Genomic DNA, 23,510 nt, shown 5'->3' with positions numbered 1-23,510 from the left:
CACGTGCCTCTCTCTGCTGAGCCATCCTGAAGGTGAAGCATTTGAATTCCTTCACATTACTGTTCTTCCTTTGCCAATGTCCTAGAGGCAACCATCTTTGAATTCTCTTTGTAAGAGCTAGAGGTTTGGTTTTCTCTGTCCTCTCCTGCTTATCAATGGTTGTGAATCTGAGCATGTAAAGATATGTATTTAGTTGCCAGAAAAGTTACTTTGAGAACAGAAGCTGTGTAAGACGAAAGCTTGCCTTAGAATAACATCTCACCTCAGCCCCTTGCAGACCAGTGGATAACAATGTTGCCTTTTTGCAGGAACAAAGGGAGTTCCAACTGCGAAGGCGGAACACACGGTTACAACAATGAATTTAAAAGTATGGAGGTAAGTTACTGCAGTCTTTTAAACAGAAACAAGTCAATAGTGAGCAAGGAGATGACTGAGACCGCAGGCATATGTGCTCTGGCGTGGTGGGGTGAAGGCCTGTGGGGCACAGAGAAAAAGTAGGGCAGAGTAAGGGGCTGCTGGGGAGGCTTTGAGGTAGGTGCCTTTGAGGGTGGTATGCGATTTTAACTAGTGAAAGAACTGGAGATTCCGGGGTGACATTTAAACAGATCTGAAGGTGGAACAGTTAATTTTTCCAAAATTGAGGACCAATGAGTGGCCTATGCAGAAGTAGCCAATTCAGAGGCTCTAAATTGGAGTTCATTTCTTAGGGACAAGAGAGCCTTAGCAAGCTCCTGGAAGGCATTCAACCATGGCTGTTGCTGATTTGGAAGGAGAAAGCAAGGGAATAGCTGGGCCCACAAATCCAAAGTGTGTATTAAATGTGCAACAAGAGACGTTGGAAAGCAGTAAAGAGTCTAGGTTCTGTGTTTGGGGATTGAGTACAGACACAGAGAAAAACCAGGTATTCAGTGCAGGGCGTCTCTACTTGAAGAAGTTGTGGAGGCAACAGCTACAAGCAAAGAGACATAGAAGTTAGTGATAGGGAGGAAGAAAATGAGGAGTTTGTGGAGCCCCAAAGCCCAGGAAAGGGACCGTGGAGAGGAGCCACTAGAGAAAGCTTAGCTCACACTTCTCCTCCTGAGCAAAGTCTTGTGGTTTCTGCAACCTCATTCTCCTACCTTTTAAAAAAAAATCAATTGTTTGGTTACACCGTTAGCCAAGGAGATCACTGTGATTGTTACTTTAGTTGTTTGCAGGCTTAAACAACGAGATCTGTTGTTTAACAACATCAACCTTTCCCCTCATGCATTACACTCTGTTAAGACAGTAGCAAAGACATGTTGGATCCCAGTTGAGTAGGACTGGTGCAGGTCACAGGTGGAAACTGTTTTAAAACGCATTTTTCATCCCTAAAAGAAATTCTTAAAGAGACCTAAGGAACAAATAGGAGGTCGTCCTAGAAAGGAAATGTGTGTGTCCTCCTAAACTTTGTGAGTCAGATGTCATCTAGTACTGATGTAATTCTTACGATGTAGGCAATCTTTTTGGCACATGGACCCAGCTTTAAAGAGAAGACTGTTATCGAACCATTTGAAAACATTGAAGTCTATAATCTACTGTGTGGTAAGTATGTCTAAGTCAGCTCACAGCAAAGGCATGGAGATTGCAGTGGACTTCTAATTTGAAAATGGGGATAAATTGAAGAGGATGGGAAGCAGAAAGATAAGGAGAAAATTTATTCAGAGTTTTTCAGTCACATGTGTGACTCCTTTTTGTTTTACAAATAACAACAAATCTTGTATTCTAGGAAGGAAGATTTTTTAAAAAGTATTTTAGTCACTATAAAATTAATAAAATATAATTAAATAGCAATTCACAATTAAGTCCAAGGAGATATCTTGGTCAGTAAGTTGCTTGCTGCACAAGCATAGAGGCCTAAGTTTGGATCTTCAGTAGCTGTGATAAAACCTTTCATTATAGTTACTGATGGAACAGAGTCAGGCATAACCCTGAGGCTCACAGGACAGCCAGTCTAGCCAACTGAGTCAGCCTCATTGAGAGACCTTGTCTCAAGAAATACACTTGAAAGAGGTTGAAGAAAAAACCTGATACCATTTTCTGGTCTCCACAAGTATGCACATACATGTGCACCTACATGCACATGCATGCATGCACATGCATGCATGCACATGCATGCACACACACAGAGGCTCAAACATACACAAAGTCAGCTAAAAAGCACTTTTATATAATTGAGAAGAGAAGTCTTCTGGAACTAAAAAAGATAATAAAGTCTTATTTAGATAGACACTTGTTAATACACTAAGTGTTAAAAAAAAAAAAAAACTTTACAGAATGAGCGTTTCAGGAACCAGATCTTCTACATGCTTGCCCTAGTCTACCACATCAAGAGATCACTTGCTTAGATCATCTAGGGAGGAAGCTGCCATTTCACTGTCAGTCACATGTACAGAGTATGCTTTTCTTAATCTTGCTGCTGGCTCGTCATAACTGAATATGACTTAGGAGAACAAAAAAGTCCCTATTTAAAGGATGGTGGGGTCAGGCAGCTCAGCAGGGGGAGGTGATGGTCGAGTTCAGTCCTGCAACATGCACGGACTAAGGAGAGAGCTGAGAACCGATTCCCACAGGTTGTCCTCTAATCGCCACATGCATGATGGGCACATGTACCTCTCCCCCACCTACCCGTATGTATCTTGGGGACTTTAGGGTGCAGAGAGCTTTTAGGAATGGAGAGAGGTGACCCAGAGAGAGAGAGAGAGAGAGAGAGAGAGAGAGAGAGAGAGAGAGAGAGAGCGAGCGCTCTGAAGTCTGGGCACTGTCTTGCTCTATTCAGGAGACATGCGTTTTGTTCTAATGGGAGCCCCGTAGTGTGTGAACTTTGTCGCCAGTCACTTGTCTGCTGCCGAGGGTTCCTTTGCTCTACCTAGATGGAAATCCTGGGTGGGCAGCGGGGAGCTCTTCCAGAATGGGCTTCTGTCAGCTTCTGTTTCGACCAGAGTTTGAAGAGCAGCAGCAGCAGCGAAGACAAAACAGAGGCGAGCGGCGCCCTCTGGTGTTTCAGTTCACATGAAGACCTTGGACATCAAGCCTCAGGGCCCTCGGCAATAGAGATGTCACAGTCCTCAACCAGGAGCTTGAGAGCCTGGCTTGTGAGATGTGACAGCCCTCTAGAAATCAGTTGGTGGCTGGGCCTCAGTGTTCTCTGGTTCCACATAGCTGTCTCTCTTTCTTCACTCAGTATTGCCTGTCCACTCCCTCACTGTGTGTGTCTTTTTCTGTTTGCACTACACTTACTTAACTCTGACCAGGCTGTTTCTTTAGCTTGATTGGTGGCAGACTGCTCAAGGCGGCCGCCTCTCCCGGGACTGGTTGGGGGGATCTAGGCAGGACACTCAGGAGACCCAGGGTACCACTGCTGCCTCTGTCAAGCCTGTAGGCAATTCACAGCCTGGCTTGTGGACTGCTCACTTCCATTCTGTTGCCTCTGGAATTTTCCACGGTCTCCACCACTGTCCCTGCAGCTGCTCTCTTTGTGCTACAAGCTCAACCTGCAATTCTGACAATAGACCTCCAAGACCATTCATGCAAGACAAGCCTTTCTGTTGGGCCTGAATTTGTAATATCAGGGGGAGGCAGTGTAGGAGGGTATCTCCCAGGCCATTTTCTGAGTGACCTGCAGGCTGTTTGGGCCAATCACAGCCATTTGTTTGGGGCAGTCACCCATTCGCCTCTTAGCACCGATCACACGTTTTGAGACTTGTGTGTCTTCACCAATTGCGGAGCTGGTCACGGTGTTCTCCTTGTTAGACAGCAAGGGAAGTGGCACCTCTCTGACCCTGGTGTGGATGGCTGGAGGATGAACTCATGGTGGGTCGCAGCTACACAAAGTCCAATAGGAAGTATCCTCAAGCAGCCCTGGCTGCGGCTGGCTCTGCCTTCAGGAGCCTAGGAAATCAGCTATGGTCTTTGGCAGGAAGGGCATCTGCAGAATGTTTGACATAAGTGCTGTTGGTATAAAAGCAATTGTGCTGGCTGTGCTTATGCTCAAAGCAGAAAGGACAGCAACAGTCCAACAGCTGCTGACTGGAGAGCTGTATGGCTCCTTATCAGTATTATCAATCCTAATAGTGATTTGAAATAGATTTTAACAGCTTTGACAGTAGACTCCTGCCCAGTGCCTCAGGGGAAAGTAGTTTGCCATTCTTTGTCTCACCAAAGCTAGTTAGCTATAGACTTGAGAAGGAGCATCTCCTCAGCAAATCAGGTTAGCTGGGTATGGTTTCGAATGACCCCATTATCATTCGGAGCTTCTAAAAAGGTGATGGCTGTAAAATGTTTGATATAATTTGTTTTTACAGCAAAAATAGAAAATGTTCTGTAAGTACAGGATGAAATTTGCTGGTTTAATTATGTTATTATGCGTGCGTGCGCGCGTGCGTGCGTCGTCGTCGCGTCGCGTCGTCGTCTTGCATGTTCGTGTGTGTGTGTGTGTGTCTGTCTGTCTGTCTGTCTGTCCGTCTGACTAGAGTCATAGGCATCTAGGAGCAGCAACGTGGATGCTGAAAATTAAATTAGGGTCTTCTGCAAGAGCAACAAATGCTTCTAACCACTGAGCCGTCTCTCCAGACCAAAGAACACCACGGTTTTTAGAAGTATGGTGGGACACACCTCGAATCCCAGCACTAGGGAGGCAGAGGCAGGTGGATCTCTGGAGTTCCAGCCACCCTGGTCTAGAGAACCAATTCCAAGCCAGCTAGGGCCATATAGTGAGATCCTGTCTCAACGATACCAACAAACAACAAAGAGGATAGCATCTTAATATGTAACACTTAACGTAATGTAGCATGCTTAAGGGGCAAAGTAATCCTTTAAGCAATGAAGCTTTTCTCTAGAGAAATAGAAGCTCATGCAGATTCATCATGGGGATGGTCCCAGTGTAGACAGACAGGAGGCTGGGGACTTTTGGGAATGAAAAGTCAGCTAGGTAGGTCACATCTGGAAGTATAACTTACGGGCGGCAGAACTGATAGCGGGTACCACACCGTGGGTGGTTTTGTCCCCCACATCCCACAAAGCATTGCTGCCATCCATTTCCAAGCAACTGAACTTATTCTTTCTAAACAGATCTTCTGCACATCCAACCGGCACCAAACAACGGTTCTCACGGTAGCCTGAATCATCTTCTGAAGGCACCATTTTACCAGCCATCGCATGCAGAAGAACTGTCAAAGTCTGCTGGCTGCGGTTTTACTACTCCATTGCCTAAGGACTCGCTAAACTGCTCCTGCCTCGCACTGCAGACTGTGAGTAACAATTTCACGTCTTTCCAAGACTGCGAAGGCGCCATCTTGCTGACTGAGTGATTGTGTATGGTTTCTCTGAACTTTATCAGGAAGTGTGACATTATGGTGTGTACACTACACAAGTAAGTGTGTGTGTGTGTGTGTGTGTGTTCAACTCTCTAACCATCCAAATTAGCCATCTTGGTACTCTTCATGTTCCCCTGCAAGCCTTTTCTTACAGTAATATCAGATGACTACCCTTAGCTCCTTAGAACAGAGCGGGCAGGGATTCTAATCTGGCTTTAGGCGCACTCAGCAGTGTGTGTGCTGTGTGGCGCTTGTTGAACAGTGGTGTAGAGTCTATCAGGAGGCAGCTGAACACTGCAAAAATATCAGTGTGTCCTGAGCCAGTCTCTTTAACAGATTAAGCTCTGGGCTGGGTCCAGAAGGAGACTCTTGATAAGGTGAAGTTTCACGTCTGGGAAGAGACCCAGGGACAAAGAATCAGAAGAGGAATTACAGTATAAATGTCACATGTAGGAATTGAGAAGACGTAAAAGGACAGAAAGTCCACTAAGCTTCTCATGTCCACAGGAAAATATCCTAGGAGGGGCGTTGGCATTCCTTTCTGTGCATATAACTTCAGAAGGAGAGTTCCTACACTCTGTTCCACATAGCCTCAATAGAACTGCGATAAAAAAAATCATTAATAATATACAATGGGTGATTTGCTCCACATTTTAGAGATAATAAGGGCCCAAGAGAAGTTAGATGTTCTATTCAAGATACTTCCAGTCTAGTCTATCGCTAGTCAATCCCAGAGTCCTTCTCTGTAAAGACTGCCTCTTGATGTTCAAAATGCGATCTCAGAACTAGCTTACATATCTCTTCTAAGTCAGAAAGACATGCATAATCTCAGGCTATCCCTCCCCAGGCTTGCTCAATCAGAATATGAATTTTTAACAAGTCCTTAAGGAAACTATATTTGCATCAAAGTTTGAGAAGCACTGGGATGCAGTCGTCCCTGCTTAATGTGGTCAAGATGCTCGTTCCCATTAACAATATCACACAGACACACAGACACACACATACACACACACACACACACACACACACACACACACACACACACAATGGGGCAGAAATCCCTCTGTGTTTCTGAGTGGCGACATAACTGAAATTTAATCTCAAATGAGTTCTTTAGTAAAACACTTTAGATTGTTGGTGTAGAAATATGCGTGGTCATTTTCTAATGCTGACTTATTTGTTCCCTTCTCTCTCTCTCGTCTGGAAGTCTGGTCAAGAAGAGCAAGTCAACCAAAGACTAAATCTCAGTGGAGGAGAAGGTAAGTCAGCAGCGACTGCGACGCTGAGAGCTAATGGCACACAGCATCACCCTTTGAGGTTTCCCAAACTGAGCTCATGAAGACTTTTGAGTGTAGGTTTTTTGGTCGCTGTAGAAGAGGAACAAGCAAGCAAACAGAATTCTAATATCAGATATCAGAGCAGCTAGACTGGAGCTTCAGTGTCCCCAGGACATCCTTTCCAGTGCTGTGTCCCATCCACGTCTGCTAGTCCCTGGCTAAGAAACGAACAGATGAAAGGCCTGGGCTTGTACCTGACCTCTGTAGCTGTCCTGCTGTCTAACCTGGGGCCAATCATTTGCTTTCTCTGGCCTCCATCTCTTCATCTTGCGGTACTTGGACCCGCCTCATGCAGTTGTAAAGAGTTTTAAAAAGTCCATGGAGAGAACTGACAAGTGTTCCCCTGCATTACTATTAAAATTATGTATTATTTTGTAAGTATCTTTAATATCTATAGAGGATTATTCTTGGACCTCTTGAGGATACCCCGATCGGAGGGTGCTGAAGTTTCTTATATAAATAGGTGTTGTAAGTGCATGCGACATCTATGTCCTCCCATGGACTTTAAACCATTTTTAAAATTATAATATGCAAAACAATATAAATGCTGTAAGAATGGTGATTACAGTACTTTTTGGGATAAATGATAAGAAAGAATACTTGCATATATTCAGTTCGAATTTATTTTATATATACAAATATATAATATTTACATATTTAAATATATAGAATATATATTTTTTTAGATATTGTCAACCTGTTTTGATTGAATATATAACAACATATAAATACAAACACATAAATAGAAATAGATGATACAGAGAGGTAGGTAGATACATAGATATATATACACAGTTAGGTAGACAGATGCTAGGAGCCATCAGCTCCCGCTCTACAGTTAGATAAAAAAAAAAAACCCTCTGCAGGCAAGAAGTGCAGGCTGACAGGAGCCTGATGTAGCTGTCTCCTGAGAGGCTCAGCCAGAGTGAGACAAATACAGAGGCGAATGCTAGCAACAAACCATTGAACTGAGAACGGGGTCCCCATTGGAGGAGTTAGAGAAAGGATTGGAAGAGCTGAAGGGGCTTGCATCCCCATAAGAACAACAATACCAACCAACCAGAGCTCCCAGGGACTAAACCACTACCCAAAGACTACACATGGGCAGACCCATGGCTCCAGCTGCATATGTAGCAGAGGATGGCCTTGTTGGGCACCAATGGGAGGAGAAACCTTTGGTCCTGCCAAGGCTGGAACCCCCAGTGTAGGCGATGTCAGGGCACGGGGGTGGGGTGGGGAATAAAATACTGTAAAATAACCATGGTGACATAGCCACGGACGTTTACTTCACAAGGCTGTGGGAACCGAGTCCAATGTCAAGGTGCCAGCAGATTCTAGTTCGTGATTCCCCGCTGTCTCATTTGAACCTCACAGAGCAGACATCAGTAAAAAAATCTCTCTGGGGTCTCACCTCTAAGGCTCCAACCCTGTTTGAGGGTTTCACTTCATGACCCAAATCATCTCCTAAAAACGTCCCCTCCAAACACCCTCACCCTGGGGGACAGGATTTCAGTATGACATTGGAAGGTACAAACATAAAAAGCAGACATACTTTGTAATAAAACTCTAATATTTCTTCCATGACAGTTACTAATGGGATCATCTATCCTATAAAATATGCACCTTTGTTTTTGAGTCTTTTTTTTTCTCTTAAGCTGTATCTTGTGAGCTCTTAAATAGTAAGAAGCAGGGTTGGGGATTTAGCTCAGTGGTAGAGCGCTTGCCTAGGAAGCGCAAGGCCCTGGGTTCGATCCCCAGCTCCAAAAAAAAGAACAAAAAAAAAAAATAGTAAGAAGCTATAGAGAAGGCAGCCTTTGGATCTTTGCTTAGTCCCTGGGTTGGCCCAGTTACTTATCTGAACTTCTCCTTTGTGGTGGGCATAATGAGATAATAACCTTTCTCCCAGGGTTGTTGTAAAGCGTTAATCCAGATACCACTCTGACGGTGGTGGTTACCGATTTCACTAATTTCCCAAATGTTTTGTGTCATTTCAATTTTAGTCGCGGCAACAGAGAAGACAAATTTGCCATTTGGGAGGCCCAGGGTGATACAGAAGAACAAAGACCACTGTCTGCTTTACCACAGGGAATACGTCAGTGGGTTTGGGAAAGCTATGAAGATGCCCATGTGGAGTTCATACACCGTTCCCAAGCCGGTAAGCCCTCAGCCCAGGGAGCAGTGAGCAGCAGAAAGACTCTGGGTCTGGGTACTGCAAGGCTTGACTTATGTTTGACTGAAGAATTCTCAAAGCGAGTGTGGACTCCCGTCACTTAAAAGGAAATGCTACAGTTATGATAGAAAGGCCTGGAGAAATTGGAAACAATTTAGGCCAGTAAGTAGTGAGGATTGAGAGAGACTGCTCAAACACATACACATTAGCATTAATATAGTCTAGTTAAGTTCTTTTGTAATTTTGTTAGTATTGTTCCAAAGAGCTCCAAGGTCATAAAAATATAAGTAAAATATATGGAGTTTTGGGACCATGAGTCAAGCAGGAAGTGAAAGGAGGATACTATCCACTCATCTTCCGGAGTATAAGGCAGGTGTACCTTGAAGGTAATGGTGACTTATATAAGGTTTTTCCGCCTCTGATTATTTAATGAGCAGGTCGCTGTCTGCCGTGAGCTGCGAAAGGCACAGTGTGAATGTGAACTGTCCCTTCCTTGAAGGATCTAGCCCTCTAGAACGTTGCATGAACATATGTGTTGGGTCACAGGTCTCTCTGGCCTGAAGTGGGGATCCACTATGTAAACCTCCTTCCTTATTCACTTTCTGGCAAACTCCCAATTGTGCAAATGATGCCGGAATGGTTGGGGACCCATCATGAAGAAAACGCTCACGCTGTCCACAACGCTAACTTCCTGCTTGACTTATAGTCCTAAACATGAATAGCAACTCCCCATTTCTCACTTACGCTTTTATGACCTTGGGGCTTTTCTGAATGATACTAACAAAATTACAAAAGAACTGAATTAGGCTATGTCAATGCTAATGTATGCAGAAAGGAACATCACAGATTAGTACATTTGCATTGCGTATAGAAGAAACAACCGGGCAGATATCTCAGAGAGTGATTAGGATCTAAGACAGGTAATCAACCTCTGTACATGAACAATAGAATGACAAACATCTTAGCGGAGGAACAGGGAAAAATGACTCAGGTAATTCACTCTCACAAACAATTAAGCCGATGTAGATGAGAGCAAATCTACACCTTCCTTCCATGAACGCCTTTGGGGAGGGAAGGGTTTTATTCGAGTCTGCAGGACAATAGCAGCACTGGTGTGTACCACTCACTAAACCATATGTATCTGAGGGATTACTCTCAATATTTGAAGGACAAAGCTCTATCATTGAGCAGAAGGATGAATAAATATCCATGAAGCATTAGAGCGGAAAAATCATGACAAACCCTAGCTATTATGGTCTGGGCCGAGGACACTGTCTTCTTTAAAGACAGGACATAACTGGCTGGATCCAGTTTATCTTCCCTTCTTGGTCCAATTGAGGCAGAAAAAATAGGCATCTTTTCTAGCCCTAATTAAAGTTTTCTTCACAGCCAACAGTGATTCCATCTCAGCCATTGTTGACAGGATGTTAGTGTCTGTTCCCAACGTAGGTAAATGGTCTAAAATTACCTGAGTCCTGATGTAGGCTCGTTGCTCTCTTAATGGGCACACTATTCAGGTGTTTGTGTTTTTCTTCAACCTTCCATAAAAAAAGATCTCTATTTTGTGTTTGCTTTGAGAGGGCCTATATGTTCTGGTCAGGGTCCTCATCCAGTTCTTGACCATCAAAAGTCCGGGCCTGCAGGGCCTGCATGGAGTTAACGGGGATGTTTATATTTTCGATGCTTCCCCTTTGCAGCCTGGCATTCCTGGATTCACTCGAGCAGGGACGATGCGGAGGGCAGAGAGATCGTAATTGGGTGCAGGCTAGGCTGTCAGTACAGTCCTTTATTATTCTAAAACCAACTTCCTTGTTATGAGAAGACCCCATCCCTTCTCCGGCCCCAGAGAGATACTTGTGTATTTCCCCGTCCACATGACAGGATGGGATTCTAGCAATTTTCTGCTTTCTAATTCAGAGATTACTCTGTGTGTGTTGTGGTTCGAGAAAATTACAGAGAAGGACGTTTAGAGATTCACATAAAACACCGTAGATCAGCTCTCTGCCTGAGAAATCAGGTTTTAAATAAGCTCTTTGGAGCACGGGTACAGTCGGTTTGTCTTTGAGATCCGTGGAGCTTGTGTTCCGCTGAGGTTTCGGTGGGCGTTTGTAACGTCTGTTGTTCTCTCAGGAGCTTTCTGGGGAGGAATTGTGATGTGGAGGCATCCTCCCCCTGCAACTGCCTCTGGAATTGCTAATCTGATCGGGTTTGATTTGGGTGCTGCTTCTGGGCCTGCTCAGGACGACGAGCTGAGTTACCCGTCTAATTAGATGAAAACTGTAAACACGGCAAGAACTACAGTGGCTGTTCTTGAAGAGAGACACTTCATGATTTGATTTAGCATGAAGTCAGACCTTCGTTGATAAAAAATTAGCTAATGAAAAATACCTATCATTCTGCAATATATATAAGCACTATACACACACACACTATATATATATATATATGCAGATAGATAGATAGATAGATAGATAGATAGATAAATAGATAACCTAGCATATATAACCATCTCCCACATTATTAGGAACTTTAAAAATCTGTGTGTGTGCATGTGTTATGTATGTGTGTATATATGTATTGTGTGCATGCATGCATGTGTATGTATGTGTGTGTGTGTTCATATATGTAAGTGTGGATGTACATGTGGAGGTCAGAGGATGTCAGATTTTGGTCACCACCCTCTGCCTTATTTAGACACAGCCACTGTTGTGCATGGCCGAGTAAGCCACGCTAGCTGCATCTCAAGCTTCCAGAGCCTCTCTGGCTCCGCCCCCAGCTTGCTATAGGAGCCCTGGGATGGCAGAGTGCATTTCAGCCCTGGTCTGTGTGTGGCTTCTGGGAATCAGAGCTCAGGGCCTGCAAACTGCTTCAAGTACCCACTGCCGAACCATCTTCCTACCTCTGAGTGGGAATTGTTATAAAACCCTCTTGGTTCCCGTAAATGATGACCTAATCATGTTTGTAAGCCCAACCAGGGACAATATACATTCCAGGCGTGTTTTTTTTCTTTTTCTGAACTATAACAGTCATTTTTTCCATAGGAAAATAATTAGACAGTCAGACAAATACTCAAGAGGTGTGCATTTGTGACTGCACCATAAGACACAAGCTTGTGTGTGGGCCCACAGGTAACAGCTGTCTGTCATTTCAGTGGAGGGGTCACTGGCTGGTCAAGACCTGTTTGGTCCCCACCCCAGTATGGGAAGAAAAGCTTCTCTCTGTTATCTGTGTTCACTTTCACTTTCCTTGGAGGATTTTGAGAGGTGGGAAGTACGCATTTCCTCAGAGTCTCTGACTGCATTTTCTTTATTGTTTTTCTCGCATTTCTTAGGGGTTCAGAAATCCCAGGGGCTCTGGAAGGATGGTGGGGCTTGAAGTCTTGCAGGAGTGCTGGCTGAACTGGTGGGGCAGGAGGACCTCATGCCATCTCTTCCCAGGGGACAGGGCTGGAGGACATGACTGAACTCTGCATCCTTCCACAGCTGGGCTGTCTCTTAGTGGGTTCGAGTTTGATATGTGGAAAACAAATTCGGTCTTTCTCAGTTAGCAGAAAGTATATGATGACGCTTTTGGCTTTCAGCCATTCTGGTCTATTTCGCTCAGTCTGAAGTGTATTCCACTCTTATAACACTGTAAGCACGTGGGCTGACTGAATCGCTGGTGTTTTTAAGCTACGGTCTTTTTCCATTTCACAATAGTCCTCCCTCCTTAACATTTTGAGGGCTGTAACTGTAGAGAACTACATCCTAATGGTTTAATCAAAGAAAAAAAAAAAAAAAACTGGGAGAAGTGAAAAAGCCCATGGCACAATACCCCAGGTGCTTTCAGAACTAACTCTTAAGTAGACAAGGTTATCCCTTTTCATGACATAGCCCCATGCCTCTCTGTTGCCACATGGGGGACCTGCTCATTCAGAACCTTTACTTGTGACACTCTTTTAGAGTGGCATTAGCGAGCTTTCTAGACTCTGTACCTTAATGTAGGGGGAGGGGAGACGGTGATTGTTAATTGTCTTAGTTAGGGTTTTACTGCTGCGAACTGACACCATGACCAAGGCAGATCTTCTAAGGACAACATTTAATTGGGGCTGGCTTACAGATTCAAGGTATCTGCCTTCAGATCATCATCAAGGCAGGAGCACAGCAGCATCCAGGCGGGCGTGGTGCAGGAGGAGCTGAGAGCTCTACATCTTCATCTGAAAGCCACTAGAATACTGGCTCCCAGGCAGCTAAGAAGAGGGTCTTAAAGCCTATACCCAGAATGACACACCTCTTCCAAGGCCACACCCACTCCAACAAGACCACGCCTCTTAATAGTGCCACTCCCAGGGCCGAGCATATTCAACCCATCACATCAGTCTACTGCATTTAGCCAAATAGCTTCATAAGTCACGGTCTGCTTCTTTCGGTTTTCTTAGATAGAGGTTAAAGTGTTTGGTTCATTTGTTTGTTTGTCACGGTTTTCATTTAGCTCACAATTATCTTAAACTTCTTATCCTTGTCTTCATGCCCTAGATGCTGGGGTTACAGGCTCACATCCCATCTGATGGGAACTGAACCAGGGCCTCATGAATGCTAGACAAGCACTCCACACCTAAACATGATATACCTAGTCCAAGGTGATACATTCTGGAGACTATCCCTACCTCAGAATGTGTTTATTCTGGCTGCATGCTTAGTTTGTGGCTTAGCAGGCTTTCAATTTTAGAAGATTTTTTTCTCTAAACTTATAGGGCATATTAATAATCTGATATCGTAATATTTCCATTCCCGGCTTCCTCCTACCTGTTTGCCTTTATTTCAGATTTGGAGATGTATCTTCAGCATCTCTTATTTCTGCTGCTATGTCTTTAAAATGACCAGAATTCTTTATTATCTTTTTTTTTTAGTTTCTATTAAAAAAACATGCTATATATCTCATGCTTCTCTCAAGGTTTTCTTCTGCTTTCTTTTTTTTTTTTTTTCCGGAGCTGGGGACCGAACCCAGGGCCTTGCGCTTCCTAGGCAAGCGCTCTACCACTGAGCTAAATCCCCAACCCCTTCTTCTGCTTTCTATATCGTCTCCTGTATTTCCCTGTCTCTCCCTCACCAAATGCCTTTTGGTCCCTCCTTGGCTGTCAGCTCACTGTTTAAGAATGAGACATTGAGCTGTGTGGTCGGTGCTTTCTAATTTACAGGATTACATCGTTCAGTTAAAAAGAGACGTCGTGTCACGTACTTCCAACTACAGATATTGTTTTGTTATCGGACTTGTTTGTTTCCCAAAGAAGGAACATCTCTAACCCACCCCACTGGTGTATGTGGCTTACAGTGGACGTGGGGTAAAGGGACGGGGTGGCACCTGCCGCTCATTACTCGGAGGTTCATCTGTTCGTTTGCTTTTGCTATATGTACACTATGCCCTTTACTATGGGAGTCTGGAATTTAAGCTCTCCAGAAGGTTAAGTGCTCTAGTTACCCTGCCCCTTCGTAGATTTTAAACTCCTCTCCTGCTTTCAGTCCGACCTATATATCCCTGTTTTTAGGAGACCTCGAATTCTACCGTTTGGGACTTCTGCTGTTACTTTGTGCTTCCCCCAGGAACAGTTGCTGACTTTCATTGCTCACTGGCCTCCTCTGTCCGGTTACCCTTTGTCGGGTTTCTAACTTCTGTATATTTTTTTCTCTTCACCTCACTGAACTTTGCCTTCACTTTACACAGTCACTGTACATAGTCCAGTGCTCATGAAGATCTTTCCACACGCATGCCCATCATATACAGAGCACCTTCCCCCACCTCCTACTGTCCTCTTCCTCAGGTTTCCCCCATCCCACTGGCCCCTTCTTTGCCTCTAGACCAGTGGCTCTCAACCTTCCTAACACTGCGACCCTTTAATACAGTTCCCCATGTTGTGGTGAGCCACAACCATAAAATTATTTTGTTGTGACTTCATGACTGTAATTTGATACTGTTAGAAATCATAGTGTAAATATCTGATGTACTGGAAAGAGGTCATGACTCACATATTGAGAATTGCTGCCAAGACAATTTGGCTTCCACTTTCATGTCATAGATACGTAGATGATATCTATCTATCTATCTATCTATCTATCTATCTATCTATCTATCTATCTATCTATCTATCATCTATCTATCTATCATCTATCTATCCATCTATCATCTATCTATCCATCTATCTATCATCTCTCTATCCATCTATCTGTCATCTATCTATCATCTATCTATCATCTATCTATCATCTATCTATCCATCTATCATCTATCTATCCATCTATCTATCATCTCTCTATCCATCTATCTGTCATCTATCATCTATCTATCTATCATCTATCTATCCATCTATCATCTATCTATCATCTATCTATCTATCTATCATCTATCTATCCATCTATCTATCATCTATCTATCCATCTATTTATCATCTATCTATATTTATCTATCTATCTATCTATCATCTATCTATCTATCATCTATCATCTATCTATATTTATCTATCATCTATCTATCTATCATCTATCTATCCATCTATCTATCATCTATCTATCTATCTATCTATCTATCTATCTATCTATCTATTATCTATCTATCTATCTATCCATCTATCTATCATCTATCTATCTATCTATCCATCTATCTATCATCTATCTATCTATCTATCCATCTATCTATCATCTATCTATCTATCTATCCATCTATCTATCATCTATCTATCCATCTATTTATCATCTATCTATATTTATCTATCTATCTATCATCTATCTATCTATCATCTATCATCTATCTATATTTATCTATCTATCATCTATCTATCTATCTATCATCTATCTATCCATCTATCATCTATCTATCATCTATCTATCCACCTATCTATCATCTATCTATCCATCTATCTATCTATATTTATCTATCATCTGTCTATCTATCTATCTATCTATCTATCATCTATCTATTTATCATCTATCATCTATCTATCTATATTTATCTATCATCTATCTATCTATCTATCAGCTATCTATCATCTATTTATCAGCTATCTATCATCATCTATCAACCATCTATCTATCATCTATCAACCATCTATCTATCCATCCATCCATCCACACATATATATGTATACATACATACATATACACACATACATATCAGCCATGCATAAGAGAGGCCATACTATACTTGTTTTCAAAGATTGCCTCAACTTACGCAATGTAATTATCTCTTGTTGCAACCACCTTTCTTGCAGCAACATAACTAAATAAGCTCCATTGTGCACATGTAGCCTGTTTCCTTCATCTGCGCCTCCATAGTGAATCATACTGCAGTAAGCATGTTGTTTACCTATCTCGGTGATGCATGGGCCAGGAGCGCTCTAGGTAAACACCTAGAGAGCAGGTGCGCTCAGCCAGGCGTAGAGCAGAACAATGTATGTAGGCCTGGCTTTCAGTTGTTTGCCTTCTGAAGGAAGCTCCATCCTGTTTTTTAGCTTCTGAATATGCACTGTGTTTTCTTGCCTGTTTTCACCACTAATGCCTCTTCACGAGCCTTAGAAGGAAGCAACGATAAAGTGTATGTTTAGTGATGATGAGAAATGGACGGAAATTTTTCTCCTGGAAATGCTTTCGACTGGAGAATGGCAGTGTGCCAGCATTGGCAATCCCCATAGCTTCCCCACGCCGCCCTGCCTCCAACTCTCAGTGTTCTTGACAGTGGGCATTACCCTTCTGCCTGAGACCAGCACGGTGTGCACTGCCTTCTCTGTTGTGAGCTGGCCTCACACATGCTACACAGACCACGTGGCTGACGTTGCTGTCGACAGTGCACTGAATAAGGAACAGGACAAACTTAGCACAACTTTCTTGTTAAATTATTGCAAGTTTTTTCTTCAGGAAAATACCCATCACCTACAGCCTGTGAAATAATAGAACCAGATTTCGACCGTATTTCTTACTTATTTGTATGTGTTCCATCCACTGTGGTGACCTCATACTACACTGTATTCACCGACGTGGAGGCCAGGCATCAACCACCACCAATCGTGTTTATGGGATAGTTCTGTGCATGAGGCTCAGTATTAGTCTTCATATGTCGTTTTGAGAGAAATTACAACTTTAAAATCTGTCTTGGGATTTATCTTACAAACTCATTTTACTTCAAGTGAAAGGATGTCTGGAGGCTGAGGTTGTAATTCAGTTGACAGAGTGCTTGCCCAGTGGGTGCTATGTATGTATGTATGTATGTATGTATGTATGTATGTATGTATGTATGTATATTATGTTGTATTTGTTAATATGTTATATAAAGTACATTATTTGTGTCACATTATGTTTAGGTAACTATAGCTCTTTGAATTAATTTTAGGCTGGTTAGAATTTTTTACTTGGTTTAAAAACAACGTAGCTGGGGTTGGGGATTTAGCTCAGTGGTAGAGCGCTTGCCTAGCAAGTGCAAGGCCCTGGGTTTGGTCCCCAGCTCCAAAAAAAAAACAAAAAACCAACCAACCAACCAACCAACCAAACAAACAAAAAACAACGTAGCTAATTCTTATCTACACATAATCTGTTGATATTTTGTTTTCCCATTTAAAAACAGATTTTTTTTTTATTTTTAAAGTTTTTTTCCTGCGCGTGTATATGCACAGCCTGTGTCTGTCTGGTGCCCACAATTCCAGAAGAGAGTGTCAAATTCCCCGAACGTGGAATTACAGAGAGTTGCGAGCTGCCCTTTGGGTGCTAGGAACTGAACTGAGGGGCAGCTAGTGCTGTTACTACGGAGCCATCCCTCTAGCGCCAACGGCTTCCACCCACCCACTTCTTATTTGCATACACCACAAATCCCTACAGAGAAGTTCAATCCCAAAAAAGACCTTGTTGGCTCTCAGTTCAGGTTGCATTCTGCAAATGTCCTTCCCGAGGTATATTTGACGTGTCCCTCCCAAGGCCACCTAACCAGTGAGAACCTCGCAGGAAATCATAGCTCAATACATCCCCTCCCGTTGCTGGCGTAGACCTGATTCACTAAGAAAATAGGAAGAGGGTAAATGAAAAACAGTCTAGGAAGTCCTAAACCAAATAAGGCAGTGGGCGAGCCGCAACTGTGGGTGTAATTTCCCCCCCTTTTCTCTCTTTCAACAGGGAGACACATCATCTCTTCCTCCCACAGTTCCAGACTGTCTGCGGGCTGATGTCAGGGTTGCTCCTTCGGAGAGCCAAAAATGTTCCTTCTATTTAGCAGACCAGAATATCGACCATGGCTTCCTCTATCCTCCTGGTTAGTGAAACTCGGGAGCCCTCAGTCAGCGGATGTGGCGTGTGCGTTAAACATACATTCCCCACCCAAATGACCTGCTCCGGCCTCCGAGGAGGCTTCGGTGGTCCAGGGCTGCCCCGAGGTGGTACGACAGCTTCCTCAGAGGCTGATAAATTTTTCTGTGGGAACCACAGATTAGCTCTAATCAGGCCCAGATGTGGAGAGAGTTCAGCAGGTTTGAGTTTAATTTTACAACTGAAGGGTTTTTGGAAAGCATCTAAGAAAACATTATCTCTGGCGGATCGCCGGAGCTAAAGGTCCTCGTGGCAACTGCTTCGTGCAAATGACAAAAGCTGGCGCGTCCACTTGGCTGTGTGTCTGACAGCTTTGAACTGTAAATTAACCAGCCGAATGAATTTCAGGCTGTTTTGTTTTTTGTTTCTTTAAGGGAGGATCTCTCCTTTGGTGACATAAAAACCAGTGTGATTTTTCTAAAACTCAAGTCTTTTTTTCCCCTCCTCTGTTCATCTGGGAAGCTCATTTTCATGTATTCATGAGAATTTCAACATTACTTTCTGGGAATGGTTTACAACCTGGTACGTGACTCTAGTTTTGTTTTAAGAGATTCATGATTTAGAGATTTGGAGAGTTACAGTAGAAAGAGACTTGAGGGGAGCAAAGAACGAGTCACTGAAATCCTATACTTACTAAAACACATTTGTTTTACAGCAATCAAAGGAACTAATGAGAGTCAATATGATGCTTTAATTACAAGTAATTTGGTCCCAATGTATAAAGAATTCAAAAGTAAGTATCTACCCTCCCCCACACCATACTAGGCATTAAACTTAGGGGCTCCCATACGCTGAAGGAGCACTGTACCCTGACCCATGGACTTGGCCCTAGGCTCCGTCTAGTGTTAGTCTTTATTTTGGAATACGATCTGGATAAGTTGACCAGGCTGATCTTGAACTCACTTTGTCATCCAAGCAGGCCTTGAACTTGTTACCCTTTCTTCTAATCCTCCAGGATAGCTGGGATTACAGGCTTGGTGTTACATTATGTATTAATGTTAAAAACCAGTAAAGCAACTTCTTGGCCTGCCAAACTAAATTTATGTCTTATTATAGCAATTTGTAATTTACACTGAGTCATTTTATCTTGTTATTTTAAATATAGGCAGAAAAAAAACAAAACAACCCTGATGCCTTTTTTTTTTTGCAACTAATTACAATTTTGACGTGTTGCTAGAATTTAATAATTGTTTTCGGTTTGTTCTTACTTCTTACCTGTTAAGAGCTGTCGATGGAGCTAAATTTTATTAACATTCACCGTAAGTGAAAGAAAGATAAATGTCTGTTTCCAGAAGGATAATGAATTAGACAGCATGTGTGCCCTGGTGATCGGTAATTTCACTGTTGAAGGAATTCAAAGACATATTTTGCTCTAATAAAATGACAAAAAGTTCTCGTCAGTGTGGGCACTTCTTTTACCTGCATAACTATCTGACAGAACTACCCAATCTCCACAGGCAGCTACTGGAGGGGAATGTGATGCTGTTTAAACGCACCAACAATAGAAATTATTTCTGCATTTGGTAAAATCAGATACTTTTTAAATACCTCATTTTTTTCATTTTTAGAAATGTGGGACTACTTCCATAAAGTTCTCCTTATACAATACGCTATAGAAAGAAATGGAGTGAATGTGGTTAGTGGACCCATATTTGATTACAATTATGACGGCCATTTTGATGCCCCCGATGAAATCACAAGGTAAGTAAATCTTAAAACTTGAACCGGATGCTGTATAATCTCAATATTACATAGCATATACACAGCACGTTCACTTCAGTTGCTATTGACGCCATTGCTATTTTCAACTTAAACTCCCTAAAGATTTAGCCAAAAAAATTATACAGCCCAAACTTAAATAACGGTTTCCAAGTAAAGTTTAAACAATTTTTTTTATTGAAAAATTTATAAAGTGTGAACAAAGACAAGATGAGATTTTTTGGAAGAAATGTAGAGTCGGAGTCATATTACTATATATAGAATCAAGCCAACCATGATTAGGAAGTCAAGCACACACTAAGCTTGTCTTACTAAGTTTCACAAATACAGTGGACAATCCACAAAACAGTTTCAATACAGGATGCAAATAGGGTTCAGGAGAAAACAGTCCAAAACAAACCCTATGCCTTAGTACTAAACCCATTACCATTACAACGGCCCGGACGGATTACTTTTCCCCTTTAGTGTCTTCCAGTACCGGGCTTTTCCGGAAAGAAGTCCCATTGCTTCTTTTATTATCAAAAAAGGATAAAAACAGTCAAAGTCAGGATCCCAGCCTCAAAACGGCAAAGCTCTGGTTTCTACTGACACCTTTTGATGAAGTAAACCTCACACCAGCCATTCAGCCAGCCAGGAGCTTTTCCTCCCCTTCCTGTCATGGTTTTTTGTTCGACTTTGAGGCAAGGTCAAAGGCAGCATAGGCTGGCCTTGAACTCAGTATGGTGCAGAGGTTGTATTTGAACTCCTAATTCTCTTGCTTCTGTATTCCCGGTGCTGGGGGTGGGGGGTTTTGTTTGATTGTTAGTAGATTCTACGTCTAACTGCTAGTTCTAGCAAATATTTTGAGGGCTCTTTCCTACATGCCAGGCAGTTTTCTAAGCATTTACACAGGCTTGGTTTAATCTACAAAACAAGTTACTGTCAGATTCCATCAGCCCTGAGTAGAAATGAGGACACCAGGGCTAAGGGAGGTTAAGGAACTCTTTTGATAGGCTTTTCGCCTATTGGCAAAGGCAGAACGGAGATACAGACAGTTGGCTCTGAATCGGTCACATGTTGCTGCCTATAGGAGCTTACGGGTTTCCTCTAGTGGGGTCAACAGATATCTTTATCTTCACTCAAAACCTTTACCGTTTTAACATTCATGTTTGTTACTAGAAAGACAGCCAGCACACCATCAGTTGCCTGGCTCTCCCCCGAGGTGGACCCTTGGACACCTCCATATTAAAGTTGATTAAATGAGAGTCTTAGAGCCGACAATCCACCTGTGCAGGGAAGTGCACAGCCATAGGAGATGGGGTCCTTTGTGCTTAGCACCCACTCCATGAGAAGACACTCCTGTGACATATGAAGCCAGCGGACTTGGGAAACACAGGAGGCAGAGTTCCATGGGCTTTCTTTGTATTCTAATGGCTGGCTATAATGTTAGAATACTATAGATTTCGACTAGAGCTTTCTGGCTCACCGACATGGACGTCATATATGAGAAAACTACACTCAACACATGATCTATACTTTCCCCCTGGCCCCTTTACTGGTTCTTCGTCTTGGCATTTCCTTAAAGCTCTAGAAACAAAAAGACATCTGTAATGATATCGAATTTCGTCAATTATGATTTCAGCTATGTAGCTGGCACCGATGTTCCTGTCCCGACACACTACTTTGTGGTACTGACAAGTTGTAAAAACAAAACCCACACACCCGACAGCTGCCCTGGGTGGCTGGATGTCCTGCCCTTTGTCGTCCCTCACCGGTCCACCAACGTGGAAAGCTGTCCTGTGAGTACACTTGGGGAACCTAGGCCAGAAGATTATTTATATTATTATATTTATATTATTATATTTATATTATTATATTTATATTATTTATATTATTATATTTATATTATTTATGCCTCAACTGAGCTGTTATGGAAGCCGCTCTATCTGAAACATGTTTCTGTTCTCTGTGGGTAGAGTTCTATAGATGTATGATCTATAGAATATTAAACATGAATCTGCATATGTAAACAAGTATTTATATATGAAGGTGTGTGTGTGTGATTGATACTCACTAGGGTAATATTAGGTTTTTTTTTTTTGGACATAGCATTGAAGTTCTACACTAAGGTTGACATTAAGTTAATGTTAACCTAAATGAATAAATAAAAAAGTCTAGCACCTTGAAGCATGAAATGTTAGATCAGTTCACATGTGTGTATGCATGCATGCATGTACACGGGGTGGGAAGAAGAGGGAATTAAAAAACAGCAATATAGGTGAGACATTTATAACGATGAGTTAAACACAGTGGAGAATTAGGGTAATAACTGCTATGTCATACTCACGACTGGTAAAAGACACGGAGGCATGGGGATCCTATTCTGCTCCACAGGAATGGAAACTGGCAAACATTTGATATTTTGTAGTTATAATAGCATGTGCTTGGCAATCTAGCAATTCATTTACATATTCTCAAATCTATGCTCGTAATCACAGGAGAACAACCAAAGTTATTCTTCACAGTATTACTTATAGTAGGGAAAGCACCCAATCCTATCAGTTTGTTAACTTTGAAAAAACCTGAGTCGAATTATAATGAAGAAATATCAGAGACTGCAGCTAAAACAAATTACCCATCTAAGTCTAGATCCACCATTGTGGATAGATTATAAACTTTGCCATGAACATAGAACAACTGGAAGACATAGCACTAACAATGCCCTTAATGGAAGTTTGAAAACACAAACCAGTGCTATGTACTGTATACTGATATGTAGTAACGGTTTAAAAACAGTTGAGATTCATACCGACTTATGCAAGTTAGTGATGTTAGCTCTGAATCTAGGAACGAAACGCTATTACCTAGATGATATTTCTTCTAAAATAGTGTGTCTAGGGACTAGGGAGACAGCTCCATCGATAAGCACTTTCCGGGCACGTGTGATGACCTGAGTTTACCGTGGATGGTGTGCCATACACACGCACTCCCAACGTTGGGGAGGTTGGCGTGAGAGGATCCCTGGGGCTTGCTGGCCAGCCAGAGTAACCCAATCACTGGCTTCCGGCTTCAGTGAGTGATCCTAAAATGTAACGGGGAGAACTGATTGATGGAGAAATTCAATATCAACATCTGGTCTTCACATGCATGCACACACGTGCACACACATGCACATCCACACAAACTCGTGACTGAAGCAAGTACACAGTGAGTCTGAGTTTATGGTGAAGAGTATTTCTTTTAGGACTTTTGTTGGGTGGAACAAAATTTAGTTGTATCAAATGAAGAGCCAAGGAAAGAAAAAGTTACAAACCAGGCACCTAAGTAGTAAAACATCTTCCTGCCAATGAAGAGATACACCATGGGGAAAGTTGTTTTGTGTTTTATTTTTCAGGAAAACAAAGCAGAAGACCTTTGGGTTGAAGAGAGATTTAAAGCGCACATCGCCCGGGTCCGTGATGTGGAGCTCCTCACTGGCCTTGACTTTTATCAGGAAAAAGTACAGCCTGTCTCTGAAATTTTGCAGCTGAAGACATATTTGCCCACATTTGAAACCATTATTTGAATAGATGTGTAAAGCCATTTGACAAAAATGGAAACATTTTCTGTCAAGAAATTATAAAATAAAATTTTCTATTTTTCTTTAATCCTTAAAG

At 42.4% G+C, this 23,510-nt stretch overlaps 1 protein-coding gene across 1 annotated transcript in view; it reads left to right on the top strand.

Annotated features, from left to right (window-relative positions):
- Enpp3 (ectonucleotide pyrophosphatase/phosphodiesterase 3) overlaps positions 1-23,509 on the top strand; it is a 70,109-nt gene extending 46,600 nt beyond the window's left edge. The window contains exons 16-25 of the mRNA XM_032896385.1: positions 309-375; positions 1,476-1,563; positions 5,089-5,267; positions 6,541-6,592; positions 8,671-8,825; positions 17,968-18,103; positions 18,812-18,889; positions 19,725-19,857; positions 21,497-21,653; positions 23,249-23,509. Coding sequence (XP_032752276.1) covers positions 309-375; positions 1,476-1,563; positions 5,089-5,267; positions 6,541-6,592; positions 8,671-8,825; positions 17,968-18,103; positions 18,812-18,889; positions 19,725-19,857; positions 21,497-21,653; positions 23,249-23,419 — 1,216 coding nt within the window. The 3' untranslated portion in view covers positions 23,420-23,509. The remainder of the gene's footprint in view (positions 1-308; positions 376-1,475; positions 1,564-5,088; positions 5,268-6,540; positions 6,593-8,670; positions 8,826-17,967; positions 18,104-18,811; positions 18,890-19,724; positions 19,858-21,496; positions 21,654-23,248) is intronic.
- The last annotated feature ends 1 nt before the right edge of the window (position 23,510 follows it).

Source organism: Rattus rattus, chromosome 2, assembly GCF_011064425.1.
Source record: "Rattus rattus isolate New Zealand chromosome 2, Rrattus_CSIRO_v1, whole genome shotgun sequence".
Taxonomy (NCBI): Eukaryota; Metazoa; Chordata; class Mammalia; order Rodentia; family Muridae; genus Rattus; species Rattus rattus.
This window is presented reverse-complemented; position numbering and strand designations above follow the sequence as displayed.